The 25,578-nt window shown below is 54.5% G+C and overlaps 1 protein-coding gene across 2 annotated transcripts; it reads right to left on the bottom strand.

Annotated features, from left to right (window-relative positions):
• Window positions 1–1,535: 1,535 nt before the first annotated feature.
• LAMB3 (laminin subunit beta 3) lies at window positions 1,536–25,058 on the bottom strand. 2 transcript variants are annotated; one of them, XM_086627297.1, is made up of 22 exons: window positions 25,010–25,058; window positions 24,365–24,519; window positions 15,740–15,854; window positions 15,465–15,538; window positions 14,813–14,995; window positions 14,348–14,411; window positions 13,833–14,020; window positions 13,000–13,120; window positions 12,490–12,678; window positions 12,238–12,393; window positions 11,457–11,653; window positions 10,438–10,549; window positions 9,611–9,983; window positions 9,003–9,163; window positions 7,774–7,982; window positions 6,712–6,915; window positions 5,904–6,048; window positions 4,378–4,585; window positions 3,236–3,377; window positions 2,756–2,932; window positions 2,143–2,296; window positions 1,536–1,672 (listed from the first exon to the last, which is right to left on the bottom strand). In XM_086627297.1, the coding sequence occupies exons 1-22, from the start codon at window positions 25,056–25,058 to the stop codon at window positions 1,536–1,538; spliced, it is 3,513 nt and encodes a 1,170-aa protein (XP_086483423.1). The 2 variants fall into 2 exon arrangements, with proteins under 2 accessions (XP_086483423.1, XP_086483424.1); XM_086627298.1 differs by having other exon boundaries at window positions 13,845–14,020.
• Window positions 25,059–25,578: the final 520 nt, after the last annotated feature.

Below are 25,578 nucleotides of genomic sequence, written 5' to 3'. Positions count from 1 at the left end.
CTCCAAAAGATCCATTCCAATGATCAGTCATGTAATAAACCTTTAAAACTAAGGCACACAAAGGGATCTGAGCTGTTCCTAACCCCGTGCTGCTGCTTATTAACAGAGCACGTTTTGAAGGTAGCAGTCCAGTGAAATGAAGTTCAATCCTCATCTGAAATTCTCTCTTGCAGAAACAGAAGGGCTGTTTTACTCTTTTCTGCACTTCAAAGCCAGACATCAGCAGTGCAAGCCAGAAAGGAGCTGTGTCCCGCCGGGAGCAGGCAGGCAGCAGCGGCTTGGAGAGCAGGGACCAACTGGTGACAGCGGCATGTCAGTCCCCAGAATCCATCAGCGCAGCGACCTCAGGGTGTTTCTGGATCGTTAAAGCCGGGAGAAGGCGAGGGAAAGCCTGAGGCTACTGCTAGCATATTCAGTGTACATTATCCATACGACCCTCGATGCTGTAAGCTTTTGTTTTCTGTATACTGTTTAGTTGTCCGATGCATAAGAAGTGCACTGCACAACGTAAATCCTACAAACCAAAGCCATGCAGAGTTTTACCCAGTGGCAGCTCAGTTATTTTTACAATCTGCATCCTATCGCATCCTATCCACTCCTTTGGTTAGTCCCAGGCTTCGGCACTCTGAACTTCAGCATCAACCAGCTGCCCAGTCCTCACTTCAGCTACAAAAGGAGAGACAACCTGCTAGCAACCTCCATATGTCTGATAATAATCACAGCAAGGTCTAAATTCCCTGCTTCCAAGTCTGTAATTGCACAATAAATACTTGCTTAATAAAGCTGAGTTTTGTTTTGTAAAGGGGCTGTTGGTTATTCATAGAAATTTGTTGTGGAAACGGTCTATTAAGTCCCTCCTAAAGCCTTCCCCGTGCATCTGCAGAACTGCTCCCTCTGGTATTTTTCTGGCAAAGTGCTACATGGTAAATAAGCAGATTGCTGCAGAAAGTCAAATAAGACATTTGACTTCACCTTGAGTACGCCATCGCACATCTCCTATTTAGATAAATATAGGGATGTTGTATGGATAGGGTAGAGATAAAAGCCTCCATTTCTGTGATCTGGCTCTTTGAAGAAAGATCCAGGAGGGACGTACTGAAGCCACGGCAAGTTTTAAGGATTAACTGCAGCGCAGATAAGTTTTAAAAAGCCCCATGTGAGGGTTTTAATTTGAACAGTGAAATTCAGCTAAAAGACCTTGAATTGGCTCAAACAAGAAAAAAAGAAACAATGTCTTGGTTTATAAACCCCTCCAGAAATAACAGCTTTGAGGGTGTTTTTATTTGCAATGGAGACTGATGTCTCTCCCCCTTTTTCCTCCAACCGCCGGGCAGATTCAGCCAGCTCAGCCAAGGCTGGCCCTCTCCAGGGGGTTGCTCCTTCGGCTCGGTGCAGCTATTTTCCAGAAGTACAGAAACTCAATTTGCTAAAAATAGAGATGTCAGACACATGAGAACTCCAGCCGGAAAAGGGGAATAAATACACAAGTCTGTCTGCAGAGGAGGGAGGCGATGCTGTTGGACCGCAGGCAGCTCTCAAGAGCAGCTCTCATAGTAGGCGACCTGCTTGTTGATGGCATCCCGGATCCTTCCCACCTGCTCCTCCAGACCCAACAGCCTGGCCGACTTGGACATCAAAGCCTTGTTGCTTTCCTGAATTTCCATCTCTAAAGCTGAGGAGAGAGGGCGAAAAAGGGTTATGCGATGATCTGACCGGAGGAAGGCTCTGTGGCCATTGCCCTCTCCAGCAGATTGGTCTGAGCCTCCAACTCCCTCATGCATAGCTCTGCTGGAGGGAGAAAAACTAACATCCTACATTCCCTCTTCTGCCCCTCAAAAAAACCCACCAACACGACTGCTCCCAACAAAACCATTAGTTTTGAATGCTTAAAAAGAGAAGTGAGCATGTGGAGGGAAACAGGGGCACATTGGCATTGCAGGCAGGGGGTCCTTTCCACGGCCACCCGTGCACCCTTGCAAGCTCTAAATTTACTGGCACAGCACCAGCAGACGCAGCCAAAATCCACACCACCTCACTGCCAAAAAGCTGTTGTCTTCGTTGTAGCTTCCTCCCCCTCCCCGGGAATCCAAAGCCCTTCCCCAGTGCGCAAGATCCTTACGTTGAGTTCACAAAGAGTCTTACTTTCCATCCTGAGCATCATGGCCAAAGTTTCCTCAAACAGAGCCTGTGCCTGCAGGTCTATGCTCTGCACCCTGCTGCCCTGCTCTCCCAGGGCCGGGCTCTGCTCCACCCTCCTCTTCAGGTCAGCGTACATTTGTTTCACTTGTTCGAAAGCCTATGGAAAAGCAAATCAGCAGCGTAGGGAGGATCAAGCAAACAGACTGGGGGAAAGGGGATTTTTCCAACGTTGAATCCATTTTAAATATTAAATGGATACTGCACTGGAGCTCGGCCACGATGCTACTATGCAAACGTGTAACAGGTTGTGATGCAGTCGCAAAGATGCCGGCTGCCAGGTGTAAGGGCTGCTCTGCCTCAGGTGGGAGATACGGTACAGATAAGTTTCCAGCAAAAAGCATTAGGATTGAGAAAGGTCCTGGAAAAACGCAGCAGTGGGGTGCTGCATCACATTAAGAAGTGACATGACAACGCACACGCCATGGCCTGAACAGGAAAACCTCCTCGCCTTATCTAAAAATGTGCCAGGGCACAGCTGGCCTTGCTGTCTACCGGCAGCAGGGAAGCAGAGCACGGCGGGGACCGCCCTGGCCGGCGACGTGCCGGAGCCCAGTACCTGCTGCGCGCTCCCAGCCTGCTCGCCCGCCTCACTGGCCGTCCGCCGCGCGTCGGTGGCCCGCAGGCGGTTCTGGTCCACCCCGCGCTGCAGCTGCGAGAGCCGCTCCGTCAGCCCGTCCAGCTGGTCCGCAATGGACTTCACGTTCTTCTCGGCCGGACCAAGAACAGCCTCGATCTAAAAACGGAGTGCTTCACGTTAGGAAGGAAATCCCATCCAAACCCCACTCCTAACGGTTTTTGGCTCTGCGCAGGGACCGGCTACGCCGCTCGATGGCCACCGCAGAAGCGGGGTTTCGGCAGGGACGGTGACTGAAGTTTGAAGAACAACGCAAGTGATCCATGGCAGAAAGAAGAGGATTTTCCACTAAAAGGTTCACCAGATCCCACCCCCCAGCTGGGCGGGTGCAGGACTCCACCAAGCAGGGAAGCTCCGCAGGGTACAGCACCGTTATCCGGGAAGGCACCGCACGTCGCTCACCTCATCGACGCGCTCCTGGATGAACCGAAGGGAAGAGCCGGAGCCCCTGATGGCACCCCGAGCCTCCAGGAGCACCGTGTTCGCTTGTCGCAGGTTCCCAACCACCTCTTCCACGTTGCCCTCCACGGCATTCGCCCGGTTCCTGGGGAAACCAGGAAAACAGCCAGGAGTGAGCGTAGATAATCGTATGGGCTGGAAGTCAGGGTTGCAGAGGCAGAACAAGCAAGGTTGAGAAGGATGCAAACACCCTCTCCTTTCCTGCAAAAGCCACAAGCCCACACCCTCTGGACACACTGCATTCCAGGAATGAGAGCACATTTCTTGGAAATGGAAGAGTTACTTCCATTTCATATCCCTAAGCAGAGGAGACAAACTGAGAAGGGGAGAGAAACACCTTCCTTTAAACTAGTTAGAAACACTTATTTTGTAAGTGCAAGAAGAAATATTGAAGGGAAAGCAATAACCACTGGACCAGTTTCAAGGAACACTTTTCTGCTTGCAGAGGAACTATTCAGGTCGGATGACAGAGCTCCTCATGGAAAGCCAGACCCTCTTGTCTCATCACGTCCAGCAGGTTAAGCAGGTGTCAGACACTATCAAGGAGTTTACACACTTATCCCACTAACCATCTCACTGGGATATTGCTGCATGTCAACACGTGACAAAATAGATGCTCCAAATTTGCAAGGACACTCTGTAATTACTTTTTAAGGGACCATGGGATAATCCTCCCAACTTTCACCCAGAAAACAAATAGCCCATTTAATCTCCTCATGCTCTCTTGTGCAATTAGGATGTAGGTCACCACCATCGAGTAATACCAGGGCTGCCCTGGCATCTCCCATCACAGGGACTCGAGATAGTGAAAAGCCTCCATTACTTTTGCTAAAGACCTTCTTGTTCCAGTATCTAGAACAAGATCTAGCAGCCAGATTTCTTATGTGCATGGGGGCACCAGGAAGGTGTCTGTAGAAATCACACACTTGTTCTTTTAGGCGCTGTACAGACATAGAAGATCCTGGGCTAAAACTTCAGATTGTGCAAGTCGGTACGGCTCCAACAGTGAGATTTCGACCCAACTGAGAGCCACCACGCTCACTCCGGCTGCGTGACCCTCCGAAAGCCCCTGAACCCCAACCGACCTGGCTTGTTCTGCCTCCTGCTGAAGCCGCTTGGCCTTAGCGATGTCCTCGGCCGTCTGGGCAAGGATGCTCTCCGGGCACTGCAGCGTAGTCGCCAAATTCTGGATCTCGGTCATTTTTCTCAGGACTGCAGCAGCATCCGTGGGGAGACGCAGGGAGAGAACAGACTCACTGATTTCCTGGATGGTGGCAGGGTCCGTGTCCTTGTCTACAGAGCAAACAGACAGACGGCGTCGGGAAGGGGAGAGGGGAAAGGCGGGAGTGCAAATGCAAGGGAGGAGGAGGACCAGCAGCCAGCCGTGCACGCTCTCACGCACACAGTTCGCTTCGTTCCAGGCAGCTGCCAGGGTCCTGCCTGAATTTAATCCTCCTGAATTTAATGCACTTATTTGTATCAGGAAAACTGTCGGGAAAGGACCAAAATGGTACCTTTAATTTGTCAACGAGAACAGCGTGGCTAAGCCCAGAGCAGAGTCTGGTAGACCTCACTGAGCAGAGACGGTTCTGTTTCAAGACGAGCCTTTTTTTATATCACAAATAAAAGTTAATAAAACCGAGGAATCAGAAGCAGGCAGAGCCCAAGGGACATTAGCCCAGCAATTAGCTCAGAAACATCTTCACCCGTCATTAACACCAGGCAGCACCGAGTGACCTGATTTTCTTATTCAGCTAATGCTCATGAGGCTCATTATGTTATTACAATCTGTCCGTGAACAATGAGCCATCCCATTGGTTTACAGGACAATGAGGAATTCTCGTCTGATTAAGTCTGCTCCCGAGAAGATTTGTCTGTGTATCGCTGGTCAGCGAGCGTTGCTGGTAAACTTCTCCGCGTCGGGTCAATGCCGACTGCAAATCCTCGGAGAGCAGGGATGGGTTTGTCCTCAAGCCCTGGTGATGGCACAAGGCTCTGCGGCAGCGAGCGGGGCCCAAAGCCCCGGACACACCACCAGCTCCTCCACAGCTTTCCATGGATGTTAATTCAGTTCATCATTTAAGAGGTAATATTTGAGAGCAGTTCCTGGGGGGACGTTGGTGACCACCATGAAGCCCTATGCACCCAAGCTCAAGGCCATGTGGTACCTCCCACCCCATGGACCTCACGGATGGGGGCCAAACATCTCTAGGGAAGCAGTCAGGGTCTGCTCCGGGGATGGCCCGGGGAAGGTGACACAGATAAACCCGCTGGGATCAGCTTGGGTCGATCTGAACAGGTCAAGCCTGAGCACGTCAGCCGGCCAAACTGCAACTCCTGACAAAATCACCGGGATTTGTACTGCTGAAAGTTCTTCTCTGTTTTCCAGAAAACACTAGCCAAGCTGCTTTGCTGTCTCAGGGGATGAGCATCACCTTTGCTACGTAAATACCCATATGCAGATAAACTGGGCGCCCAGGAGTTGAACTGGGGTGAGCCGTTCAGGTGCCTGCCGTGTGCTGTGCTCTGGCACACACCACCCCTGGCAAAGTCAGGTTTTTCCGTGCACGAGCCAACGCACACACACACGTCTCAGCTCGCAGGGCACTACCTGACAAGAAGTTTCGAACTTGCTGGATGAACTGCTGGATGCGCCGCACGTCTCCCTCTATCTGGGTCCTCGTTACGGTCATCTGGTCCACGAGCCGCCGAGTATTGCTTTGAATCTGGTTTGCAGATGTCTCTGTCGTTTTAATCTGCAAATAAGAGAATCCTCAGAGGGGCGTTTCTTCCTGACCTGGAATCCCAGCAGCCCTACCTCAGCTCTGAGTGAACTGGACAAGTCACTTGGAAACGATGCAGTTCTCCATTCTTAATACACCATTGCTTTAAAGGATTGTCAACGTTGAAGGATGAGGGTTGGATTTGCAAAGGAAGCTCTCAAAGAGGGGAAGCACTGTTTAGCTTTTTAAACCACCTTTGAAATGGATTTTGAAACACTTTGGAAATTCACTTTATCTTTGCAAGCACCCGAGAAAGAAGCTGCAACAGCACTAACACACGTACTCCAGATCCCATCAAATGTTACAGCAGATACACCTGCGCATTCGGAGTTTTCCAAATCCACACCCCTTCTGCCATACTAATCCCAAATGAGGAGGAGGAGGACGACAGGCTTCCTCGTGACACTTCCAGAGCCACTCACGTGCCTTCAGCTCTGGGGCGCCTGGGCACGGGAAGGCATGACCCACGTGTGCAGCAGAGAACCTCCCACTCAAAAATTCCCGAATTTCTGAAGCTATCCAAAAGATCAAGCCTCAAATCGAGTTTTAGATCAGATATATCACAGCTGCTTCCTTCCACAGCTGTCCCCCCAGGCCCTGCTGCTGGGCACCGAAGAACCAGGGCTGGGCACTCACCAGCTGCGCCGTCTCCCGGAGCCGGGTGCTCAGGCTGCCCAACTCCCTGGCGGCTTCCCCAGCCACGGCGAGGGCACCGCGGGAGAGCGGGAAGATGCCACGGCAGGGGCGGGCGGCCGTGCAGGCAGTGCTGTTGTCGCGCGGGCAGAGCGGCCCCTCGCAGCGGGCAGGCGTGCACGACTCTGCTCGGAAGCCACCGCAGATCTGGAGAGGGAGAGAGCGGTGGGGCAGCAAGGGCAAGACCTCGGTGCCTGCGGAGAGGCAAACCAGCTCCAAGCTGGAGCATAAACGGGAGCGAAGCAGGAGCTAAAGCCCAACAGCTCACACGGAGTAACAGAGCACGGAGCAAACGTCTCGTTTACTCTCAGGACAGCAACTCTTCCCGTTGTGCCAGGGGAGCCCTGTCCAACCTGCACAGTTTGCTTTGGGAGGGAGAAGGGGATGGGAAGACTCTGCCCTCCTGCCTGGACATCGGTGGGTTTAATTGCACTGCATCTGCTCGTGTTACCACCCACCAAGGAGCGTGCCGCAGCGGGGGCACACACGAACCCAGAGCCAGCGCGGGCACCCGCACCGCCTGGTCGCTTGGGAATGTGTCGGTGCCCTGAAAAGCGGAGAGGGGAGGTTGGTGGTCTCCACAGCAACCGCGCATTAGGAGACACCGAAATGGATCTCCATGGCAATAACAAAGCAGTGAAGGAGAAATAAAAGAAACTTCATCCAGAAATTAAGTGGGTCTTGGAGACGTAAGAACTGACACACGAGAGAGTCCTTGGAGGAAAAAGTGTGTGCTTGGGAGGGGGTGGTGGGCAACGCTTCGGTATCTGTGATCCCCAGGCAAGGGATGCTCAGGCAGTTTTCCCCTGATGTCCCAAAGCAGCAGGTTGCTTGGATGCCATTGACGAGACTCCCTGGACAGGGACTTTGTCCTGCTGTGCTGGACTGTTCGAGGAAAGATGCACGGCTGCAGGATGAGCCTTCTGCCTCCTGAGCACTTACAGGGCCCCCCAAAAAACTAGAGACGTGCAGCAGGGAACTCAGAAAAGCACTTTGTGTCTTTACCTTATTTATGACAGGGGTCAGGTTGGGAGATGAGCCCATCTCGCCCTTCAGGGTCAGCAGTTTGGAGGTGGAGGCTGCGAGCCCCCCCGCCAGCCCCGCAGCACTCCCGCGGCTCTCCCGGGACTCGGCCAGCAGCCCGGAGGTGCTGGCGATGAGGCCGCTGGCATTGGTGGACGTCTGGTAAGCAGATCTGATTGTCCTGAAGGCTCCTGCAGGAATTAAACCCATAAATGACACAAATGCCTCCGTGACTCATAAATGCAGCACAGCTACCGAAACGGAGGCATTGAGTACCCTGAGCGGTGTGTGCGGGGAGGGGGGGCCACAGCCAGAGCGATTAGTCACTAAGGCACCACGAAAAAGCTCCTTTTATTTCCAAACGCCTTCCAGCCATTCCTTCCGTGAGCTACGGAGCTTTCACGCCGGAGTGAACTAGAAGATTGAAACAAAACTAATGCCAGGCACCGGGCACGTGCCGATCCCGGGCTCTGCTCCGTGCAGCACAGAAGGGCTTTGGTGGAGCAGGACTGGGCTCTTTCGGAGCCCTTTCCCTGACTCAGCTCCCCCCCCGCCTCCACCTCCACGGCCTGGAAAGACGTGGATGTCCCAGCCCTGCTCGGATGGCGAGGTGCGGAGCGAACCCCTCAGCAGCAGCCGCTTGCCGGAGCTGGCCTGATCCTGCTGCAGCGGGCAGGGGGGCACCGATGGCACACTGAGCTTAGCTGTAGCGGGGGTGTGATGGCAGCCCACCTCCAGCATCATCACAGGCATTAATTAGCTCTTCTCCTGAGCGCCTGGCAGCCGCCTGGCTCTCCTCCCCACCCCTCCATCCCTTCCATCTGTGCAGAACCTTCATTATCTCAGCTTCCTCCCAGGTTTGGTGACATGCTCCCAGCAGGGCACCCCCTTCCCACCGCTCCCCGCTGTACCCTGGCAGCGGAGTTTGTGCTGCCCAGGGGATGGGAACATGGTGCCCACGGAGCAAGCTGCCCAGCCCCGAAACACTAGAGCAAAGAACCCGATAGTGTGAAATTCTGGGTCATGGACCAGAGGCTGGGTAGAAAGCACCCCTCTCGCTGGGGAGGGAAGACGTATTTGCCTTTCCTAAGCTGACAGCAGGTTAAAAACTCCATCTCATCCACTCAGCTGGTGGGAAACCACCAGGAACAGTTACGTTGAGGTAAATTAACGGCCGCAAATTAAGAGGTATTACAGCTGCAGCACGGTACCTGACAGATCCGTGCTGCGGCTGGTTTCAAACTGGGTCTTCTTGCTCTGATACTGGGTGTTAGTGATGAGCAAGCTGCTGTTGAGGGCTTCGAGCTCCCTTGACAGAGAGGCGGTCTCATCCAGAAAACGAAGGTCAGGATTTATAGCTTGGACCTGCTCTCTGGGAGAGAAAGAGCAGAAAACGTGAATTCAAGTGAAGAGCAAAGCACCTGCAGACAGAGAGCAGGGCACACTCATGCTGGGGCACTGCCAACGCCGGGCTCACCGGGAGAGCTGATGGCAGAGAACACGCCACAGCCTCGTGGGTTTGCAGAGATGGCAGAGAGCGGGGCCAGGCTACAGCTTGCGGGGCTGTGCCCATGCAGGGATCGGGCAGGATTCTGATGGCCCGGAGCCCATCCGCCAGCCTCGTGCCTTTGCATTATCTTGCAGAGGACAGGCACGCGTGGAACCCTGCTCTCTTGCATCCCTGGTCACCGCACGAGCAGAGCAAGATTTTCAGGTACAGAAACAAAGCAGAACACGTGCGAGCAGCTCGGTGTGGCGAGCGGACCAGCATCTCCTCCCAGCTAAGGGATGCACCCTGCTAGCAGCATCCTTCCCTCACCTGATGGCAGCCAGCGCGCTGCCCACCTGCGCCAGGCTCTGCTCCGGCACCGAAGAGCGGCCGAGGATGCCCTGTGCCTGCTGCACGTTACCCTCCGCCTGAGAGAGGCGGGGGCCGAAGCGGGACCCCCCGCTCCCCAGGGGCAGCTGCGAGGTGGAGTTGCCGAGGCTGGCCTGGCGCTGGCGCAGGCGCTGGATGTCCCCGTCGTAGGCACGGAAGCAGGGGTGGCACAGCTCGCAGCCAGGGTAGGTGCTGCAGTGGCCCCGCTGGCACTGGTCGCAGCGGGGGCCCGTGACGCCCAGGCGGCAGAGGCACTGGCCCGTGGTCTTGTTGCACCCCACGTCCTCCGTGCCCTGGAAGTCGCAGTTGCACTCTAAGGGATGGAAAGGTGGAGACATATAGAAGTGAAGCCCACCAAAAGAGGGGGAAAAAAGTATTTTTTAATATATATATATTTATAATTTGTTTTATAAATATATAATCAGACCCTGTTAATGGGATGCCAACACAATCTGAAGTTCATCCCCACCTGTCAGCCCCTGCGGCATGTGGGAAGAAGGTGACATGGACAAAGGAACAAGAAGGGTCCCCAAGCCCCCAACCCCTGACCCTGCAGGGCCAGACCAGCCCAAGGCTGATGGGAGGGGACCAGTGAATATCTGGAGATGGGGAGGAATGGGAAGGCTGTTCCAGAAAGGAAATTTCTCTTGCAAAAATACTGTGGGAAATGCTGATGCCAGGACATGGGCCAGATGCTCGTTGCCGTGTAACCTGTGATTTCACAGCCCTAAGAAACACCAAGCCAAAATGGAACGGATGCTCCCTACCTGTGCACCCTACTCGGATGTCTCCGTAGTGCCTGTCTGGGCAAACCTGCTCCTGCACAGCAGAGCACGTCCGTCCCGTGAAGCCTTGTCTGCACGGGCACTGTCCTGTGAACTGAGGAAAGAGAAATACATCAGGCAGACCTGGTTATGGATGCTTTCCTGGGAAAGCCTCCCTCAACTGCTCTGAGCACCAGGACAAGCACACGGACAATCTTCTCTCCTCAGCGTGTGTCCCAGGACGTGCCCGTGCCGCTCGTGCCAGGCTGCAGGCTCAGCCACGGCAACACAAACAGCCTCCAGACAGCCCCCGACTGCAGAGCAGAGTTTTAAGCTTTGTCTCAGAGACAAAGGAATCGCCCACAAGCAGCTGGTTTGCCCTCAGGTCTCCTCCCTGCACCGAGCTCCTTTGGGACCATCTTCGGCTCCTAGAATGTGTCATGGTTTGTTTTTTTTTTTTTTTTTTTACATTTAACTAATTTTCTCAGTTGTCTCTTAAGCCTGAAGTGACACACATGCTTTTCATTGACAAATGAGGATAATTAACTTGCCTCGCCTGCATGAAGATCTATTAGGACTTCCTTACTAAATATCAGGCCTTTTAAAACAGCTTAATCTTGCCTCGATAATTACCACCACCTTTTATTTTCCTGAATAGCCTGTCATAGTGTTTTCCAGGAAAAGGGAAAGGAAAACAAGAGCAGGACGTGCTAGGGAATGCACGGCCCTTTTTGTGGAGGCTCCCACGGATGGGGTGGGATGATGCTCTGATCCCGCCGATCCCCAGGGAGATGCTGCCCAGCAAGGACACAGCTCCGAGGGCAGTGGCACCCCTGGCTGTGCAGCTCGACCTGCTCCGGGCAGCCCCTCACAGCAGCGTTTGCAGAGTTGGGAAAGGAAAAAAAAAGAAGAGGAGCACGCTTGCAGGTGCATGCATGAAAGAAAGCAGGGAAATGAAAAAGAAGGATTGCTGAAACACGCTGATCCTGCCCTGAGGGTGCCAAGGGTGGGCTGGGCAGTACCTGGTTGCAGCGGGGGCTGCGGGAACCCTGCGGGTGGCAGCCGCAGGGCCGACAGCCCCGGCCGCTCCCCATGTCCCAGTGCTCGGCCGCGCACTGGTCACAGTCGCTGCCCACCACGTTGGGCAGGCAGAAGCACCTCCCCGTCTCGTCGTTGCAGGGCATGTCCGGCCGCGTTCCCAGCGCGTTGCAGGCGCATCCTGAAACAAGGAGGGTTTTGTCGTGTTAAAAACGAGCACTGAGTGCCAGCCTGGCTTCCCACAAAGGCAGGTGCCCAGAAGCACCTCGCCGCTGCCCAAAGACATGCTCTCCTGTCTCTCCCTGCGTACCCGAGCTTGGCACAAAAGACACACCTCTGCTCTAACACTGCGGTGCCCATCCAGGCGCTGCAGTAGGACTCAGCATCCCTCCAGCCCAGCAGCGCACACAGTGCTGACCCAAACCACCTCTGCCACGCACAGCCCCGCTCGCCCGCATGGCATCGCCTCCAGCATCCTCTGCGGCTTTCCAAGACTGCGCCCCTGGGGAGGCACTCAGGGAGGGGACACAGCTCTACACATGCCCTAAACTCCACTTCCCTGTGCTTTTTGCCAAACTTACACCTGAGACAGGCCAGAGACCGAGAAAAGAGGTTTATAAGCCTTTGCAAAATGGGCTTTGGCTTGGAAACCCCAAATCAACGCTGGCTGGCAACTGCATCCCTTTCACAGCCACTGAGGATGCTGAGAACAGAGCTGGGGTGGGAGCACCCCGGGAAGCAGGGGGTGTTTTGGGGCGTACTCACTGCGGCACCCCATGGGGTTGGCGTTGGCCAGCTGGGCGAAGCCTGGCTTGCAGAGGTGGCAGCGGTCCCCCTGCACGTTCTCCTTGCAGACGCAGCGCCCGGTCAGCGGGTCGCAGATGGAGCCCGGCACGGTGCCATCCGGGTCGCACTCGCAGGCTGGAAACGTGCGAGAAACGGCACCGCTGAAGGGTGCGAGGGGCGGCCGGGGGGGCCGGGAAAGGTGCTGCGGGGGGGGGGTAACCGGGCACTCACGCAAACAGGCTTCGGGATGGGCGAGATCTCGCCGCTGGTTGCGAAAATAATTGGTTTTGCAGCGCTCGCAGTTGTTGCCTTCAGTGTTGTGCTGACAGTCCTCGCAGACGCCCCCGCTCGCCCCCCCGCTGGCCCGGTAGAGCTCGGGGTCGAAGCGGCACGAGGCCGAGTGACCGTTGCAGTTGCACCCTAAAAAAAAAAACGCAAAAAAAATCCCAACAAATAGTCCCGGCCCGTGACTAAAGCCCTGCAAACCCCCCGGTACCGGCACTAGAGGGGGCCCGAGTCCCCCGCGCCACCGCTCCGGGGCAGCGGCCGCGCAGCGCAAAGCCGCGCAGCGCAAAGCCGCGCAGCGCAAAGCCGCGCAGCGCAAAGCCGCGCAGCGCAAAGCCGCGCAGCGCAAAGCCCCCTGGGGGGCTGCGGCTCGCTGTCCCTCCCGCTCCCGCGGCTCCCGGCCGGGGAGGATTCAGCAGAGGGCGCGGGCAGGGCAGTGGGAAGCACTCGCCGTACTCTGGCACTCGTGGGGATCGTCGTCCTCCGCCGGTGCCCACGGCCGGTCGTTGTAGAGGGCGGCGCAGCGCTCGCAGCTGGGCCCGGCGGTGTTGTGCTGGCACACGCAGCGCCCCTGGACCTGCCGCAGACACCACGCTTTACCCCTCCTGCACCGTGGCTGCTCGGTTCGGAGCTTCGTCTGAACCCAACACCTCTCCGGCACATGCCCGGCCGGCTCCTGCCCCGCGCAGCCCCGTTCCCTGCGCAGGGATGAAGCTCCAGCACCTGGGCAGGGCTGCTGCAGCACCAAGGACTGGCTGCTCCTCACCCACAGCGACAGGACAGTTCCCACCACCTCTACCACCTACCCGAGGACAACCATGCTCAAGGCAAAGCAGACAAACATAAGCTGCGGACAAGAAGATCCCACAAGAGCAAACGACCTGTGCTGGCAGATCCTCTTGAGCATGAAGGAGCCTGCTGAAGCCTTCTGTGTGTCCCCCACCCAGCCAAGAGACCCAGTGCTGGCAGGAGCAGCTCCCCACAAAGCACTACCTCCCACAGCCACTGAGCTTCCCAACTCCTTATAAAGCCCTTTCCACCTTCTTGCTGACATTAAAAGGGGGTTTACATAGGGGTAGCACAGGCTGCTGGTCTCACAGCCACCACCCCATTGCTGCAGGAAAGACAGGGAATTGTCCTGCTTGATTATGAGCAGCCTCTGGTCACTGGTCATCCCAGCCAAGGTCTCCCAAGGAGGACTCCTGGGCATGTGGTGGAGCCCAGTGTTCCCACTGGGTTTCAGGGACGGTCTGACACCACAGAGCTCATCTCTAAGCTTTCCTCTTCACCTCAATGCTCACCGCAGTGTGCAGGTCTTCCGAAGGGGAGCAGTGGTCAGCATGCCCATGGCAGAAGCAGCTCCCCAGCACCCGCATCTCCGTCACGGCGTAGAAGGTGCTGGGTGAGTGGTAGCCCTGGCGCGGGATGTGGGGGAGCTCGGTGAAGTTGATGCGCAGGTTGGTGAACCGCCCCAGCTCTGTTGGGGACCGAGGAGACATGTGAGGGGCAGCAGGGACCCGGGCACTGGCTGCAGAATTGCACCACGATCCGCGTGGAGGGCTCAGAGCAAGAGACACGCAGGGACATGAAGAGCAGCAGCTGAGTCATCAAAGATCAAACGCTGCTCCTTGACGCATGGGAGGTGCCAGGGCAGCGGTCAAACATGCAGCTCGAGGCCTTGTTTGCTGAAGACCTGCTCCCTCACAGGGTTACCTCGGCTCAGCACCCTCCATCACGAGGAAGAATCACGAGGTGCATCATCCCCCTCTCCCTTTCTCAGATGTAAAAGGGGCCGTTCACTTACTATCGACGGTCTGGCTGTAGGAGGTAGTGATGGTAGACGCCAGGTCTTGGACACTGAATATCACCTTAGAAGGAAAAAAACCCAAGAAAGTTAAAGAGCAGGAAAGACCAGGTGCTTTCTTCTCATGCTCTGGGCAGCATGTGTTCTGCACCTGCCTCTGCAGAACCAGCACTGAATGTAGGGCAAAGGCAGCAGAATTGCAGAGGATTTTGCAGGAAGACTGACATAAGACCTTGCTTGCACAAAGCAGGGTGGGTTTTCCTCCCAGAGGAGCACAAATCCTCCTGAGGACCCCCCTTGGCAGTGCTGGACATCCACGGGCTCAGCCCTCGGCCAGGTGTAACACGTGTAAATGTTTCCAGGCCACCACATCTTTCTGCAGCATGGTGCAGACCACCCGCCCCAAACCCAGGGTCACAGCGGGGGAATGGGCATGTGCGGGGGTCCCTGCCACAAAACCCCTACCTTGCCCCCGTGCGAAGGGTGCCCCTGCAGCGCCTGGCACCGAATGTCCTGCCAGCTCTCGGGGGAGCCCCGGGGGACGCGGGGGAAGGCGGCGGCGCAGTCGGAGGCCAGGTACTGGTACACCTGCCAGGTCTTGCCGAAGTCGGTGGAGCGCTCGATCAGCATCGCAGCGGGCAGCGGCGACTGCAGAGCAGGGAAAGAGGCACATCAGTACCACAGCACGCTCCGGCCGGCTCCCGCTCCAGGGCCCAGGGATGCCTGTCCTCTTCCTCCTCCCTCCAGGCTCAGGCCTCTGCAGGCTGCTGGAGCAACCCCCTCCCTTAGAGGTTACCAACAGCCTCTGAGTTCCCCCCGTCTCAGCCACCACTGCAGCAGCCCCCACTCGCAGCCTCAGAGCACATGTCTGCACCAAGGTTTTTCAGCAAACAGTCAGGGGATGGGAACCCACCACCCTGTTCTGCTCCTCCCAAGCACCCAGGGGAACGGCCATGCAAACAGAGAGAACAGAGGGACAGGGGTATGATCCCTGACGTGCTTCCCATGCGGAGCCCAGCGGGAGCCATGCACTGAAATCCCCACATCCCAGAGAGCCATCAGGGCCCATCCACAACCAAATGCGACCTCCTGACGAGCAGAGATGCTGCACACGAACCCTGAAGTGAAGCTGGATGCTGCTGAGCTGGAATGTCTGGTCCAGGTCCAGCTGCAGAGACACACGCTCGATGCCTGCGGGCACAGAGCGGCAGCTTCAGAGGTGCAAGACTGTGGCCTTCAGGAAAATAAACCACTGAGCTGCCTGAGCCAAGTCATTTATTTCCTTCTTTCCTTCCAATCTATTGAATTCAACACCTCTTCCTCTTCCCTGCATGCTGGGGGCCTGGAGCTGTGATGTCCCGGGGGGACCCCACGGCACTCAGCGGTACTCACTGTTCTGGGACTGCCACCAGCGCGAGCGGCCGGCAGAGGACAGGACGTTCTCCACGCGGTGGCCGTTGTAGGCGTGTGGCAGCCGTGAGTCGCACCTGCAGCATCTCATGCTCCACTGGAAGAGAAAGGATGGGTGGGAGTGACCATCCCGGCTCGGCCGGAGGGACTGACCTCACCGCGGAGCCCAGAGACGTGTGGCGCAGCCGGGACTCGCCGAGGGACAAACAGCATCAGTGAAGCTGGTTCATTAAAGATCTGAAGAACTTCAATCAAGATGACTAATGATATGCAGGACTCAAGTGGTCTCCTTCACACCCCGTTAAAAATCTCAACTCACGGTTTTACAGACTAAAAACCGAAACCAAAACGCTTTCGACTAAAACACATTTTTGGCAAACCATCAAGAACGCCTATTTTTTAAGCAAACCCCGTTTTCTACAGCGACAACACTTGATAGAAAGCTCTTTGCAGCTTTCCAGGACCAGTTTGCCTTTCCCACAGAGCCGAGGAGCCGGTTGTTGGGGTGAACAGAAGGGCCTTTCTCTCGCATCCCAAAGCCCCGGCGATGCTCGGCCCCCCTGCGCTCTCCCGGGGGAGCCGAGCGGGAGCAAACAGCTCAGCGGGTGAGAAGTCGAGCGGCTCAAAGTTCAGCCCTTCACTTGAGCAAGTAATTCAAGGAGCAAACAGAGAAGTGGCACGGGGAACACAGGGACTGGGGAAAACAGGGTCCCCAAGGAGCAAACAAATATCCACATTTTGACTAACCAAGCAACGCTCCGTGCAGCCGCCAACGTGGGACCGGCGGGCGCGTGCGGCAGGAGTAGGCTCTGGAACGTGTAGAAAGTGGCAGAAAGGAGATTGAGCAAGAGACAAGGAGTGGGGAAGGTCTGGACACCCGCCAAGAGAGGAGGCAGGCACTGGGTGGGCAAAGGCCACCACAAAACGGGGAGGGGAGACCCTCCAGGTGAGGCCAAGGTGGGGAAGGGCAGGTCCCAGAGGGATGTTTGTCCCTGCCCATGGCACAGGGCTTGGATCTAGATGATCTTTGAGGTCCCTTCCAACCCAAACCATTCTGTGATTCTGTCCCACAGGGGACACGGAGAGGCTCCATCCAAAGCACTTGGTACCGGCCACGCTCGGAGCGGAGCGAACACAAGGGGCTGCAGATAACGCTGTCCCAAAAGCAGAAGTGAAGTGAAACATTTCAACTAAAAATGGAAGTTGTCAGTGGCCCGAGCAGAGTGGCAGGACACGTACTTCACACCAACACATCCCAAAGCCCGAGAAATTGGGGAAGACGGAGAACAGCGTTTGCCAGGGATGGCCTTGGTGGAGTGGGGCAGGACAGCTCAGAGAGGTGGTCCTAGGAGGAAAGTGGGTTTGGGAGAGGGAGAGGAACACGTCTGGCACAAGGTCTAACAGCTGACACTGGGAAGGCAAGGAGATACTGTGCTTCGAGGGCTGGCAGTCACTGGGTGGCATAAGGTGACAGCAGAGGCACAGGCATGTTTGGGACCCCAGTGATGAGATCAGCTTTCAGTGGTGGAGCAGAGACGTCGGGTGACAAGTGACAAGAAGCACTTCATACCCACCCTGTGCTCAAGTCTCCCCACCTGATACTCACACAAATGAGCCGATTCCAACCCAAAGAGGGAACAGGACCCTGCACACGTGCTGAGATCTATACCCGCGAGCAGCAGCAGGAGGTGGTGGCCACTGGGACATGGGGGGAAATTTCTGGTTTCCCCTTTGAAAGATTAATTTGTGGGTTACATGTATTTCCTTACTTCTGAAACAGGTTTACCTACACCAGCCAAGTCTGTTATTTCTATTAAAAAAGTACCTGGTTACATAAGAACTACCTTTTTTTTTTTCTTTTTTAAATCTTACAGACAAATTCATGGAAAACTCTGTCCACAGTCACCTTTTTGCTTGCTCTCACACAAAACCACACAGGCATAGGCTGGCCTTGACCAGTAAGCACCAACTGGTACCACTCCAGCCGCAAAGCTGCCCGGCTGTTCTCCCAGCCCGTGGCCGTGCTGATGCCCGTGGGCAGCTGTGAGCTCAGGTCACGGGTTGGTTTGGGTTCCCAGCAAAGCCCAGACCTGACTCTGCTCTGCCCCCAGACCTGGGAACCTTTCAGCAATTAGGCAGCAGCTGAGGATCTCTCCTCAGTTTAAACTGATCTGTTTCCATAATATTTTCCACAGTCTTTATGTTCTCTGTCTATAAATATCCCAGAACAGGAGTTGGCTAACTACAATATTTATAACAATACTGCAGAGTAAGCAAACAGAGAATTCAAAATATATAATCATGCCATTTCCCTGGCTCTACCAACTCCTCCTGGCTCTACCAGTGAGAATCAGAAACAACATGATTGGCAGAAATAATATAATCCAGGCAGAAGAACTCATTTCAGATAATGACTACGAGCAGCAAATTGTCAGGAAGCTACAGGAATTACCCACAGAATTAATCCAGCAAACAATTCCCAACAACGATTAAACTTCACGACAGTTCTCGCCACGATTAGCAAAGGGGGAAGGAAGCTTTCTGCAAGGGGAAAGGTTCATCTCGGCTAAATTATTCATTAGCAGTGATTCATGTGTACTTATTAGACCGTTCACACAGCCAGAGACACAAGTGCCTTCTAGTAACTGCAGTGCAGTGCTGGCAGCGAAGCTGCAACCACGCTTAAGACGCGGTGCTAAGTGAAAACCAAGCTTAAACTGTGTGAGACAGACCCTGCCCAGGCAGCCCGGGGCTGTGCTCCCTGCAAAAATCTTTTTTTTTTTTTTTTTTCCTGCTCTCCCCCGCCCCCCTGGGTTTTTAATTGAGGCTAAAATTAACACTGGAAGCAAAATGCATTTCACGTCCTTGGAGAAAATTGTGAAACCTCTGCATTGCCCAACAGGAGGACTTGCTATTACCGAGCGTGACTATGTGTCTCAAAGTTCCTCGGGACAGAGGGAATTGCCAAAAACGGCAGCCCAGCAGCGGGCTGAGCGGAGATGCACCGAGCGTACATCTCTCCCCTTCTTGTCTTACCGACACGCTCGGCAGGTCCCTCGGAGCCAGGTTTGCCAGGGATAGAGTGGGGCTGTGCGTACGTGACACATGGAAATGAAGAGGTGATAGCATAAGCCAGGGCAGCGACCCGTGGGGCAGCCCCAGCCCTGGCTCTACAGCACGTTGTCCCCTCCCTGCCCGGCACCCAGGGCCCCAGCCGGTGCCCCTGCGGCGAAGGAGAACCACTGCGTGTCTGAGCTGGTGCGGGACGTGGGGCTGGAGATGCCTCTAGGAAGGTAACAGAGGTTGTAGGTCTGCATGGAAACCCCTAACGGCCCCTCCGTGCCTCCGAGCTGCTCTTAAGAGTCACCCAAAATACAGGTTATGGAGGTTCAGGGGTTAAAGGAAATCCCTTCCAGCCTTTAGAAAGGTAACTCAGAAGGCAGCCCTTTCAGAGGAAAAGCTAGCGTGGTGAGAATAAACAGATACAGAAATAAATGGGGGGGGGACGACACAAAAAAAAAAAAAACCTCTGCAGAAGAACAACCAGGTCTTGTAAAAACTCCCGTGTTTTACATCACGCACCGGGGACACTCGTGCGCGGCGCGGGCGGGCGCTCGGGCACAGACCCAGCGCTCGCCCCGCGCTCCCCGGTGCCCGTTTTTGCTGCCCTCCTGCCGCGCTGACCTGGTGAACCAGTTGCTGCTCGGCCCCCCGTGCTTCCCCGCTCACGCAGCGGCGGAAAACCGCAAACCATTTCAAGCTGATGGACTCGGACCAAAGTATTTTAAGCAGCTCGAGCTGCCATTTTAACATGAGTAGGGAGCCCTTGAAATAAAACTTCCTGGCATAGGTGCACGGCCCAAAATAAACTGGTTATTCATCAGCAAAAATGGGAAGCTGCTTCTCTCCAGTCACGAAGCGAAGACCCTCGGCGGTCCCACGTTAAACCCAGCGCCGTGTCAGCGAGAGGCACTGTGTCAGTCGGGCTCCTGGCACGCAGCCTCCCATGCTCTTGCACAATTAATATTGTATAGGGACAGTAATTACCCTTCCAAGTTTATTTGGGGACAGTCTGGAAAGCAGTGGGAATTTATATGTATACAGAGAGACTGAGGGTTATTAAGGAATAGGGTGGGCAGCAAGAATGAGTTACCTTTGGAACAAGGGCACCTGTGTGATGCAATTCTCTGTTCCAGCCTGTTCTCATTCCCTGCTAACACCAGCTGTAGGACATGGCTATGCCAGGCTCTCAGAGCCTGTGAAGGACTCTGTTCATTTTCCATGGGAAAACGTGGTAGAAGCTACCCGTGGTTATGTCGGCGAGTAATTGGCATTTGCCAAACTGTGCCGCGATTCTGAAGCACGGACACGTATCTCGCAGCCGTAACACCCAACATCACATCTTTGCCAAGTGACAGTGCAAAGTGAGCTCTGAGGTTCTGCTCAAAACACAGAGGGCTCTGATCCCCCCGCTTGGTTTCAACAGTGACCCCCAAACTCAGAGGCGACAGCAGAGATGGGGTGAAGACACAGGCTGGACAAACATCCCAGGTGTGGGGTTTAGGGAAATGAAGTTCGATTCTCGTGCTTAAAAGCAAACACCTGGGTGCCTGCTTTCCTCACCCCATCTGTTCTCACATCGTCTCCCCTCAGTGAAACTTGATCTCGAACCTGCCAGGATGCCAGTCTGCACAACTGGCACTGCACCGGCTCATCTCCGCACCCCGCGCCCGTCGCCGGGGTCTGCAGAGCTCGTCTGCGAGGGAATGACGTGATGTCTCCCAGCACACGTGTCAGCTTGCAGTCGTGTGGCAGAAGTCAGAGAGAATGGAGAAGGAGGAGGGGGGGGGAAAAAAAAGGGAAAAGGGCTTTTTCTCCCGCACATTCACTGCAGGTTGGGACATATCCCCAGCAAAGAGCGGGTGTGTCTGAATGCCAGAACGGGATGAGATAAGCACCCAGCAGCAGCCCTTGGTTGCACTATTACCTTCAGCAAGTCTGGAACACAAATTATTCGGTGCAAACCCCTGACATGAAGCAACACCCAAAACGAGAAGCCCTGCTTTGAGCAGAGGGCTGGACCTCCTGCGGTCCCATCCGACCACAACTATTTCATGATTTTGTGGATGCCTTTTTCTGTGTAAAAGACTTGAGCTTGACTGATGATGTGGGTCTGGAAAGAAAATGAGCTGGGAGGCACTGTGGCTTTTCAGCGTGCTCTCCCCTGTTCCAACACGTCCAGGGCCCACTGAAGCACCCAGCAGGCAGCGTGTTTCGGATCAGTATGAGCTCCCTGACCGACTCATGCAGGTGGGCAAGCAGATGCAACCTTCAGCAGCAATAAGGCAAATGGAAGCATGAGTCTTGCACGTATTCCCTCTCGCAGACATTGGCCTGTATTTTTGGAAGCAGCCAAAGACGACTCAGTGCTGAGAGACACGGCAGGGAGAGATGCTACAGACCAGCCCTTGCCAGGCTGTGACCTTCCCTTGGCAGGAGGAGGAATCCTCTGCCGTGCCAGAAGCTCTCCTGCCCAACGGGCTCACACTGCCCTCCCACTAACTCACTTAGGGATCAGGCTTCTCCAGTACCTCTCGTCTGGATTCCTACCTGGATGACCCCATGTCACCATGACACAAGGAGTGATAAAGGTGACTTCCCACCCTTCATTTCTCATATCCACCAAGTGCCCAGGAAAAGCAGGCGAGAGAAGGTGGAAAATCTTGGTCCTTGACCTTATGCAAACAACATTTTAATATCCAAAGTCTCCCAGGGTCAGGGCGTGAGGACCCACGTAGTCACCACACACACAGACTGCTCCACTGCAGGATGCAGGAGATGGAGCAGCAGCACAAGGACACGCAGCTTCACCCCTCTCTTGCCTATTCTTTGGCAAAACATTTCACAGCTACATGCGGGGTGCTTCGGGTCCTCTTCAAAACCCGTAACACATCCAGAAAGTTCTGTAGGTATTTTCCACATCTGAATATGTCTTTGTGCTGAAAGCATTGCACAATCACACCTCGGTCAATGAGAGTCTTTTCACACACATCAGCGCCTTTACGACTCCAAATCCAGGCTCACTTATTTTTCTATTTTATTTTCAGTTTCCCTCTTGCTTTTACTTTCCCTGCTGACTCCAACAGCCGTTTCCCAAGTGCTAAGTGATTTCCAAACCAGACCATTGGGCTGCCTGGTTTCCACCCCCCATCACTTCCCTAATCATCGCTGCAGTCCCCCGCGCTATAACTGGCAATGCCAGGTGACCCTCCCGGGTTTCACTAGGCTGAGCCCACAGCCAGGGAATGGAGCAATCAGCAGTGCAAAGTATAAAGGTTAGAGGGATTTGGAGCTGGAGCAGACAATGGAGCAGAGGCTGAAATCGATGCCCACCAGAATTGCAAAAGAGGACCCTGGGGCCCGCCTGGGCTGGTGACGGGGCAGACAGCCTGTGCCCGCCAGCTGGCACGAGGGCACCGGCCACCGGCGAGAGCAACCCCTCGTCCCATGCCCTCTGCTGAGACTGCAAAACCCTCTCCAAATCTGTACCCATTTGGCAACAAAACAAGAGCAAGACTTGCAACAAAAAAGAAGTCATGAGAGTCAATAAATGGACTGTGCTTACTTTTTATGGGATGGGAATAGGGAAAATGAGTTCAGGGGGATTAATTTTTTGCTTAAATTAGGGAAGTGGAAAAAGGGAGGAAAAAATGAGGAAACACTTATTGCATAGGGATTTCTCCTGCAAAGACAGGAGCTGGTATACTCAAAACTCCCAACAGCCATTACAGCTGCAGAACAGAAACCAGAATCTCTGAGGAATTTGCGAGCAGTAACGCCGCATTGCTCGTTTCAGTAAAGGAAGGGATCACATACATGCAGGCAGTAAGGATGCAGAGATCCCATTCCCAAAGCTAGAACTGGAGAATCCAACTTAACATATTGGGTGAATTGTTCCATATCCCTTTTAGCCCTCGTACTTGTAAGGCACAGTATAAGGAACATGAAAATGGAATAGTTTAGGGACTCGAAGATGAGAAGAGCCTGCTGTGATCTTGCTCTCTGCTCGCCAGTACCACCACGAGACCTCACTCACTAATTCTGCTCCCAATGGTTCATTTCTCCTCGCGGTGTATCAGAGCCAGCAGAGAGACGCCCAGTCTCCACTTCAAAGATCACAACCGATGCAGATGATCACAACCGAAGGCCCTTCAGAGTGATCTCTCAAGGTCAGGCAGGAATAACCAGCCCTCTCCAGCTGGAATTAGGACAACCAGCTTAACGAAGGTTTTGCAGACACTTCCCATAGTACAAACCCCTCTTCAAGTAAAAGTTGCTGTCAAAAGTTAATGCTAAGTGAAGATTCCAGAGGTACACCTACGCATGATTTTCCTCAAGTATAAACAGAAATTGGGAAGAAAAGAAAATTGAGTCAGAGCCGAAATAATTGCTTGCTTTTTCCCTGTCCGTGGGCCACAGCACCTGTGAGAAGCAGGGGGGTCTGGTGGGGAGGCGAGCAAACAGCCTGGCTCCCCGGGAGCAGCAAAACGGCTCCAAGAAAAGTGAGTGGGAGCCTGACCGGAGGAAATGCCTGAGCAGAGGAAATGCCTGACCGCAACGTCAGCCTGGAAAACGACCCGACCAAGGACAGCCGCTGCGGCCAGCCCGGCGCCCGGGAGGACATGGTGGTGGTACCCACCAGGGCTAGGGAGCTGCCTCAGCTCCGCACCTCCCAGCAGCTCCAGCCATCCCGGAGCCCAAATCTCTCCAGCCCATCGCGAAAAACCACCGTCTCCGCAGCAAACCCACGTACTGCCATGGCTTGACCTTCAGCTGGAAGGGGAATGAGAACCAGAAGAAGGCTGACTCACTCAGGCTGGATTTCACTACAGAAAACACGGCCTCGCCAGAGCTCTGCCATTCCCTTTCCTCTCCAGCATCTCTTCCAAGACCCTTTTTGCCTGTCCCGCATTGAACCCACTCCCTTTGGAGCTCCTCTCACGGCAGTTATGGGGTTAACATCGCCAGATGGACCGAAAGGCTTTAGGAAGCCTCACATCAGGGACATCACTCCTGTAGGGTTTTCAGCTGTCCTTAAACTCAGACTCTGATTTGGTGGCAGCTTGGAGCCTGGGAATCTGCAGCTGGATGAAACCTTATCCCACCCCCAGCATCATCTCCTGCCCCTGCACAACCAGCGTAATTGGAAACAGTTGTTCAGTCCGGAAGCGCTTCCAAGTCTTTGTGAAAGAACCGAAACGTTCCCATTTTTGGCAAAAGTGAAATACGAGTTTAGTTTGGAACTAAAGAGTCCAGGGATAGGAAGGCTTGGGATATTTTGGATGCAAAAGCTTCTGTTTTGCCTCCAGTGCTTTGTGCCAGAGCTTTGCTGCCTTTTCCCTGCCACCACATTTGTGCTCAACTCCTCGACCATGGGGATGGTAGAGAAGGGCTCGAGGGGACACCACAGATGGTGCAATGACCCAACATGCTTGGAATGGGGATAAATGCCTGAAATGAGTTAAACACATCCCTGCAAAAGGGTTGGAAGGATAGGATGGGTAAAGGCATTAGCATCCCTACGTGAGGTTGAGGAGGTGACCGTACCTCTCCGTGGGGTGTGCAGTAGGTCTCGGGCTTGGTGAGGCCGCAGGTGGAGGAGGCTCTCAGGTGATGGGCTCGTCCCAGCAGCAGGTCCCCGGGCGGGGGGTAGCAGGCGCCGTGGGAGCAGGCTCGCTGCGCGCCCAGCAGCCGTGGGGCAGCTGGAAGAGCAGGAAAACAGGGCTTGGGGTTGTGTCAGGGTGGCACACAGACCTCGACCAGCACGTCTGCTGCTTTCTACAACAGACCAGCTATGAAGTCATGCTTGGGACAAATCTACAAAATACATATGCCAAAAAGGACAAAGGTATTTTGCTCCTGAATTACCTTTATTTTTAATAAGAGGAGGCACTTTTAAAAGGCTTTGTACTAACGGTTATTTCTGAAACTCTCTTTTGCCATGACCCCAGTGCTTGGGCTGCAGGGATGCTCAGTTCCCTGCCCATCACACCAAACACCTCTGCTCGGTGTCCCCCATTTACCAGTATAGCTGCCCCTATAGCCGGCGGCTCGGGACAGAGAGCAGCCTTTTGCCAAACACCGGCGCTATTATCAGACACCAGCCTCCCAGTTGCTGCCACAATACTAACACAAAGCTTCCATTAGCAGTGTTTGTATTTAGTCACCTTCCCACTGCTCGGTGAGCCTTACCCAGGAGGACAAATAATGCCCACGGCCCAAGCTGGCAGCGAGACTCCATTCCGCCGAGGACACGCCTAGGGAAGAATTTGCAGCACGAGCAGAAAACGCCGGTCTAAAGCTCAGTGCAGGTCCTTCACGTTCCTCCTCAGTTCACAGGGGGATAATTTTAATTGATCTACAACAGAATGACGTGGGTGAAAAATCAAGAATAACAAAGAGGAAAATCAGATGGTCAGATTGTGCTTGGTTTTAATGCACGAAGGATCCCAGCTCTTCCTCTAATTCATGAAGCACGCACAAGATTCTCCTGAAGTGTGTAGGTGATTGCCCTCTTCCCCAAACGCTATCTTTGGATCTTTATGTTATTGCTGAGGTGAACCACAGGTACCAGCATGGCACCTCACTGCCAGCAGAGCTGGAATTTCGGACTGCCTGGCTCCCTGGGGACATGGAGAAACGATGCGCACGGCTAGAAACGATGCCGTACCGAGTGTGCACACACATGCACGCCCCCACCCACCCTGGGCACGCTGCACTTTCTGTTCTCCAGCCCCACCTTTTGCCCCACGTTTCCAGAA

This window comes from Tauraco erythrolophus, chromosome 27, assembly GCF_009769465.1.
Source record: "Tauraco erythrolophus isolate bTauEry1 chromosome 27, bTauEry1.pri, whole genome shotgun sequence".
In the NCBI taxonomy this organism is placed as follows: Eukaryota; Metazoa; Chordata; class Aves; order Musophagiformes; family Musophagidae; genus Tauraco; species Tauraco erythrolophus.
The sequence above is the reverse complement of the archived record's forward strand: the minus strand, read 5'-3'. Positions and strand labels throughout refer to the sequence as shown.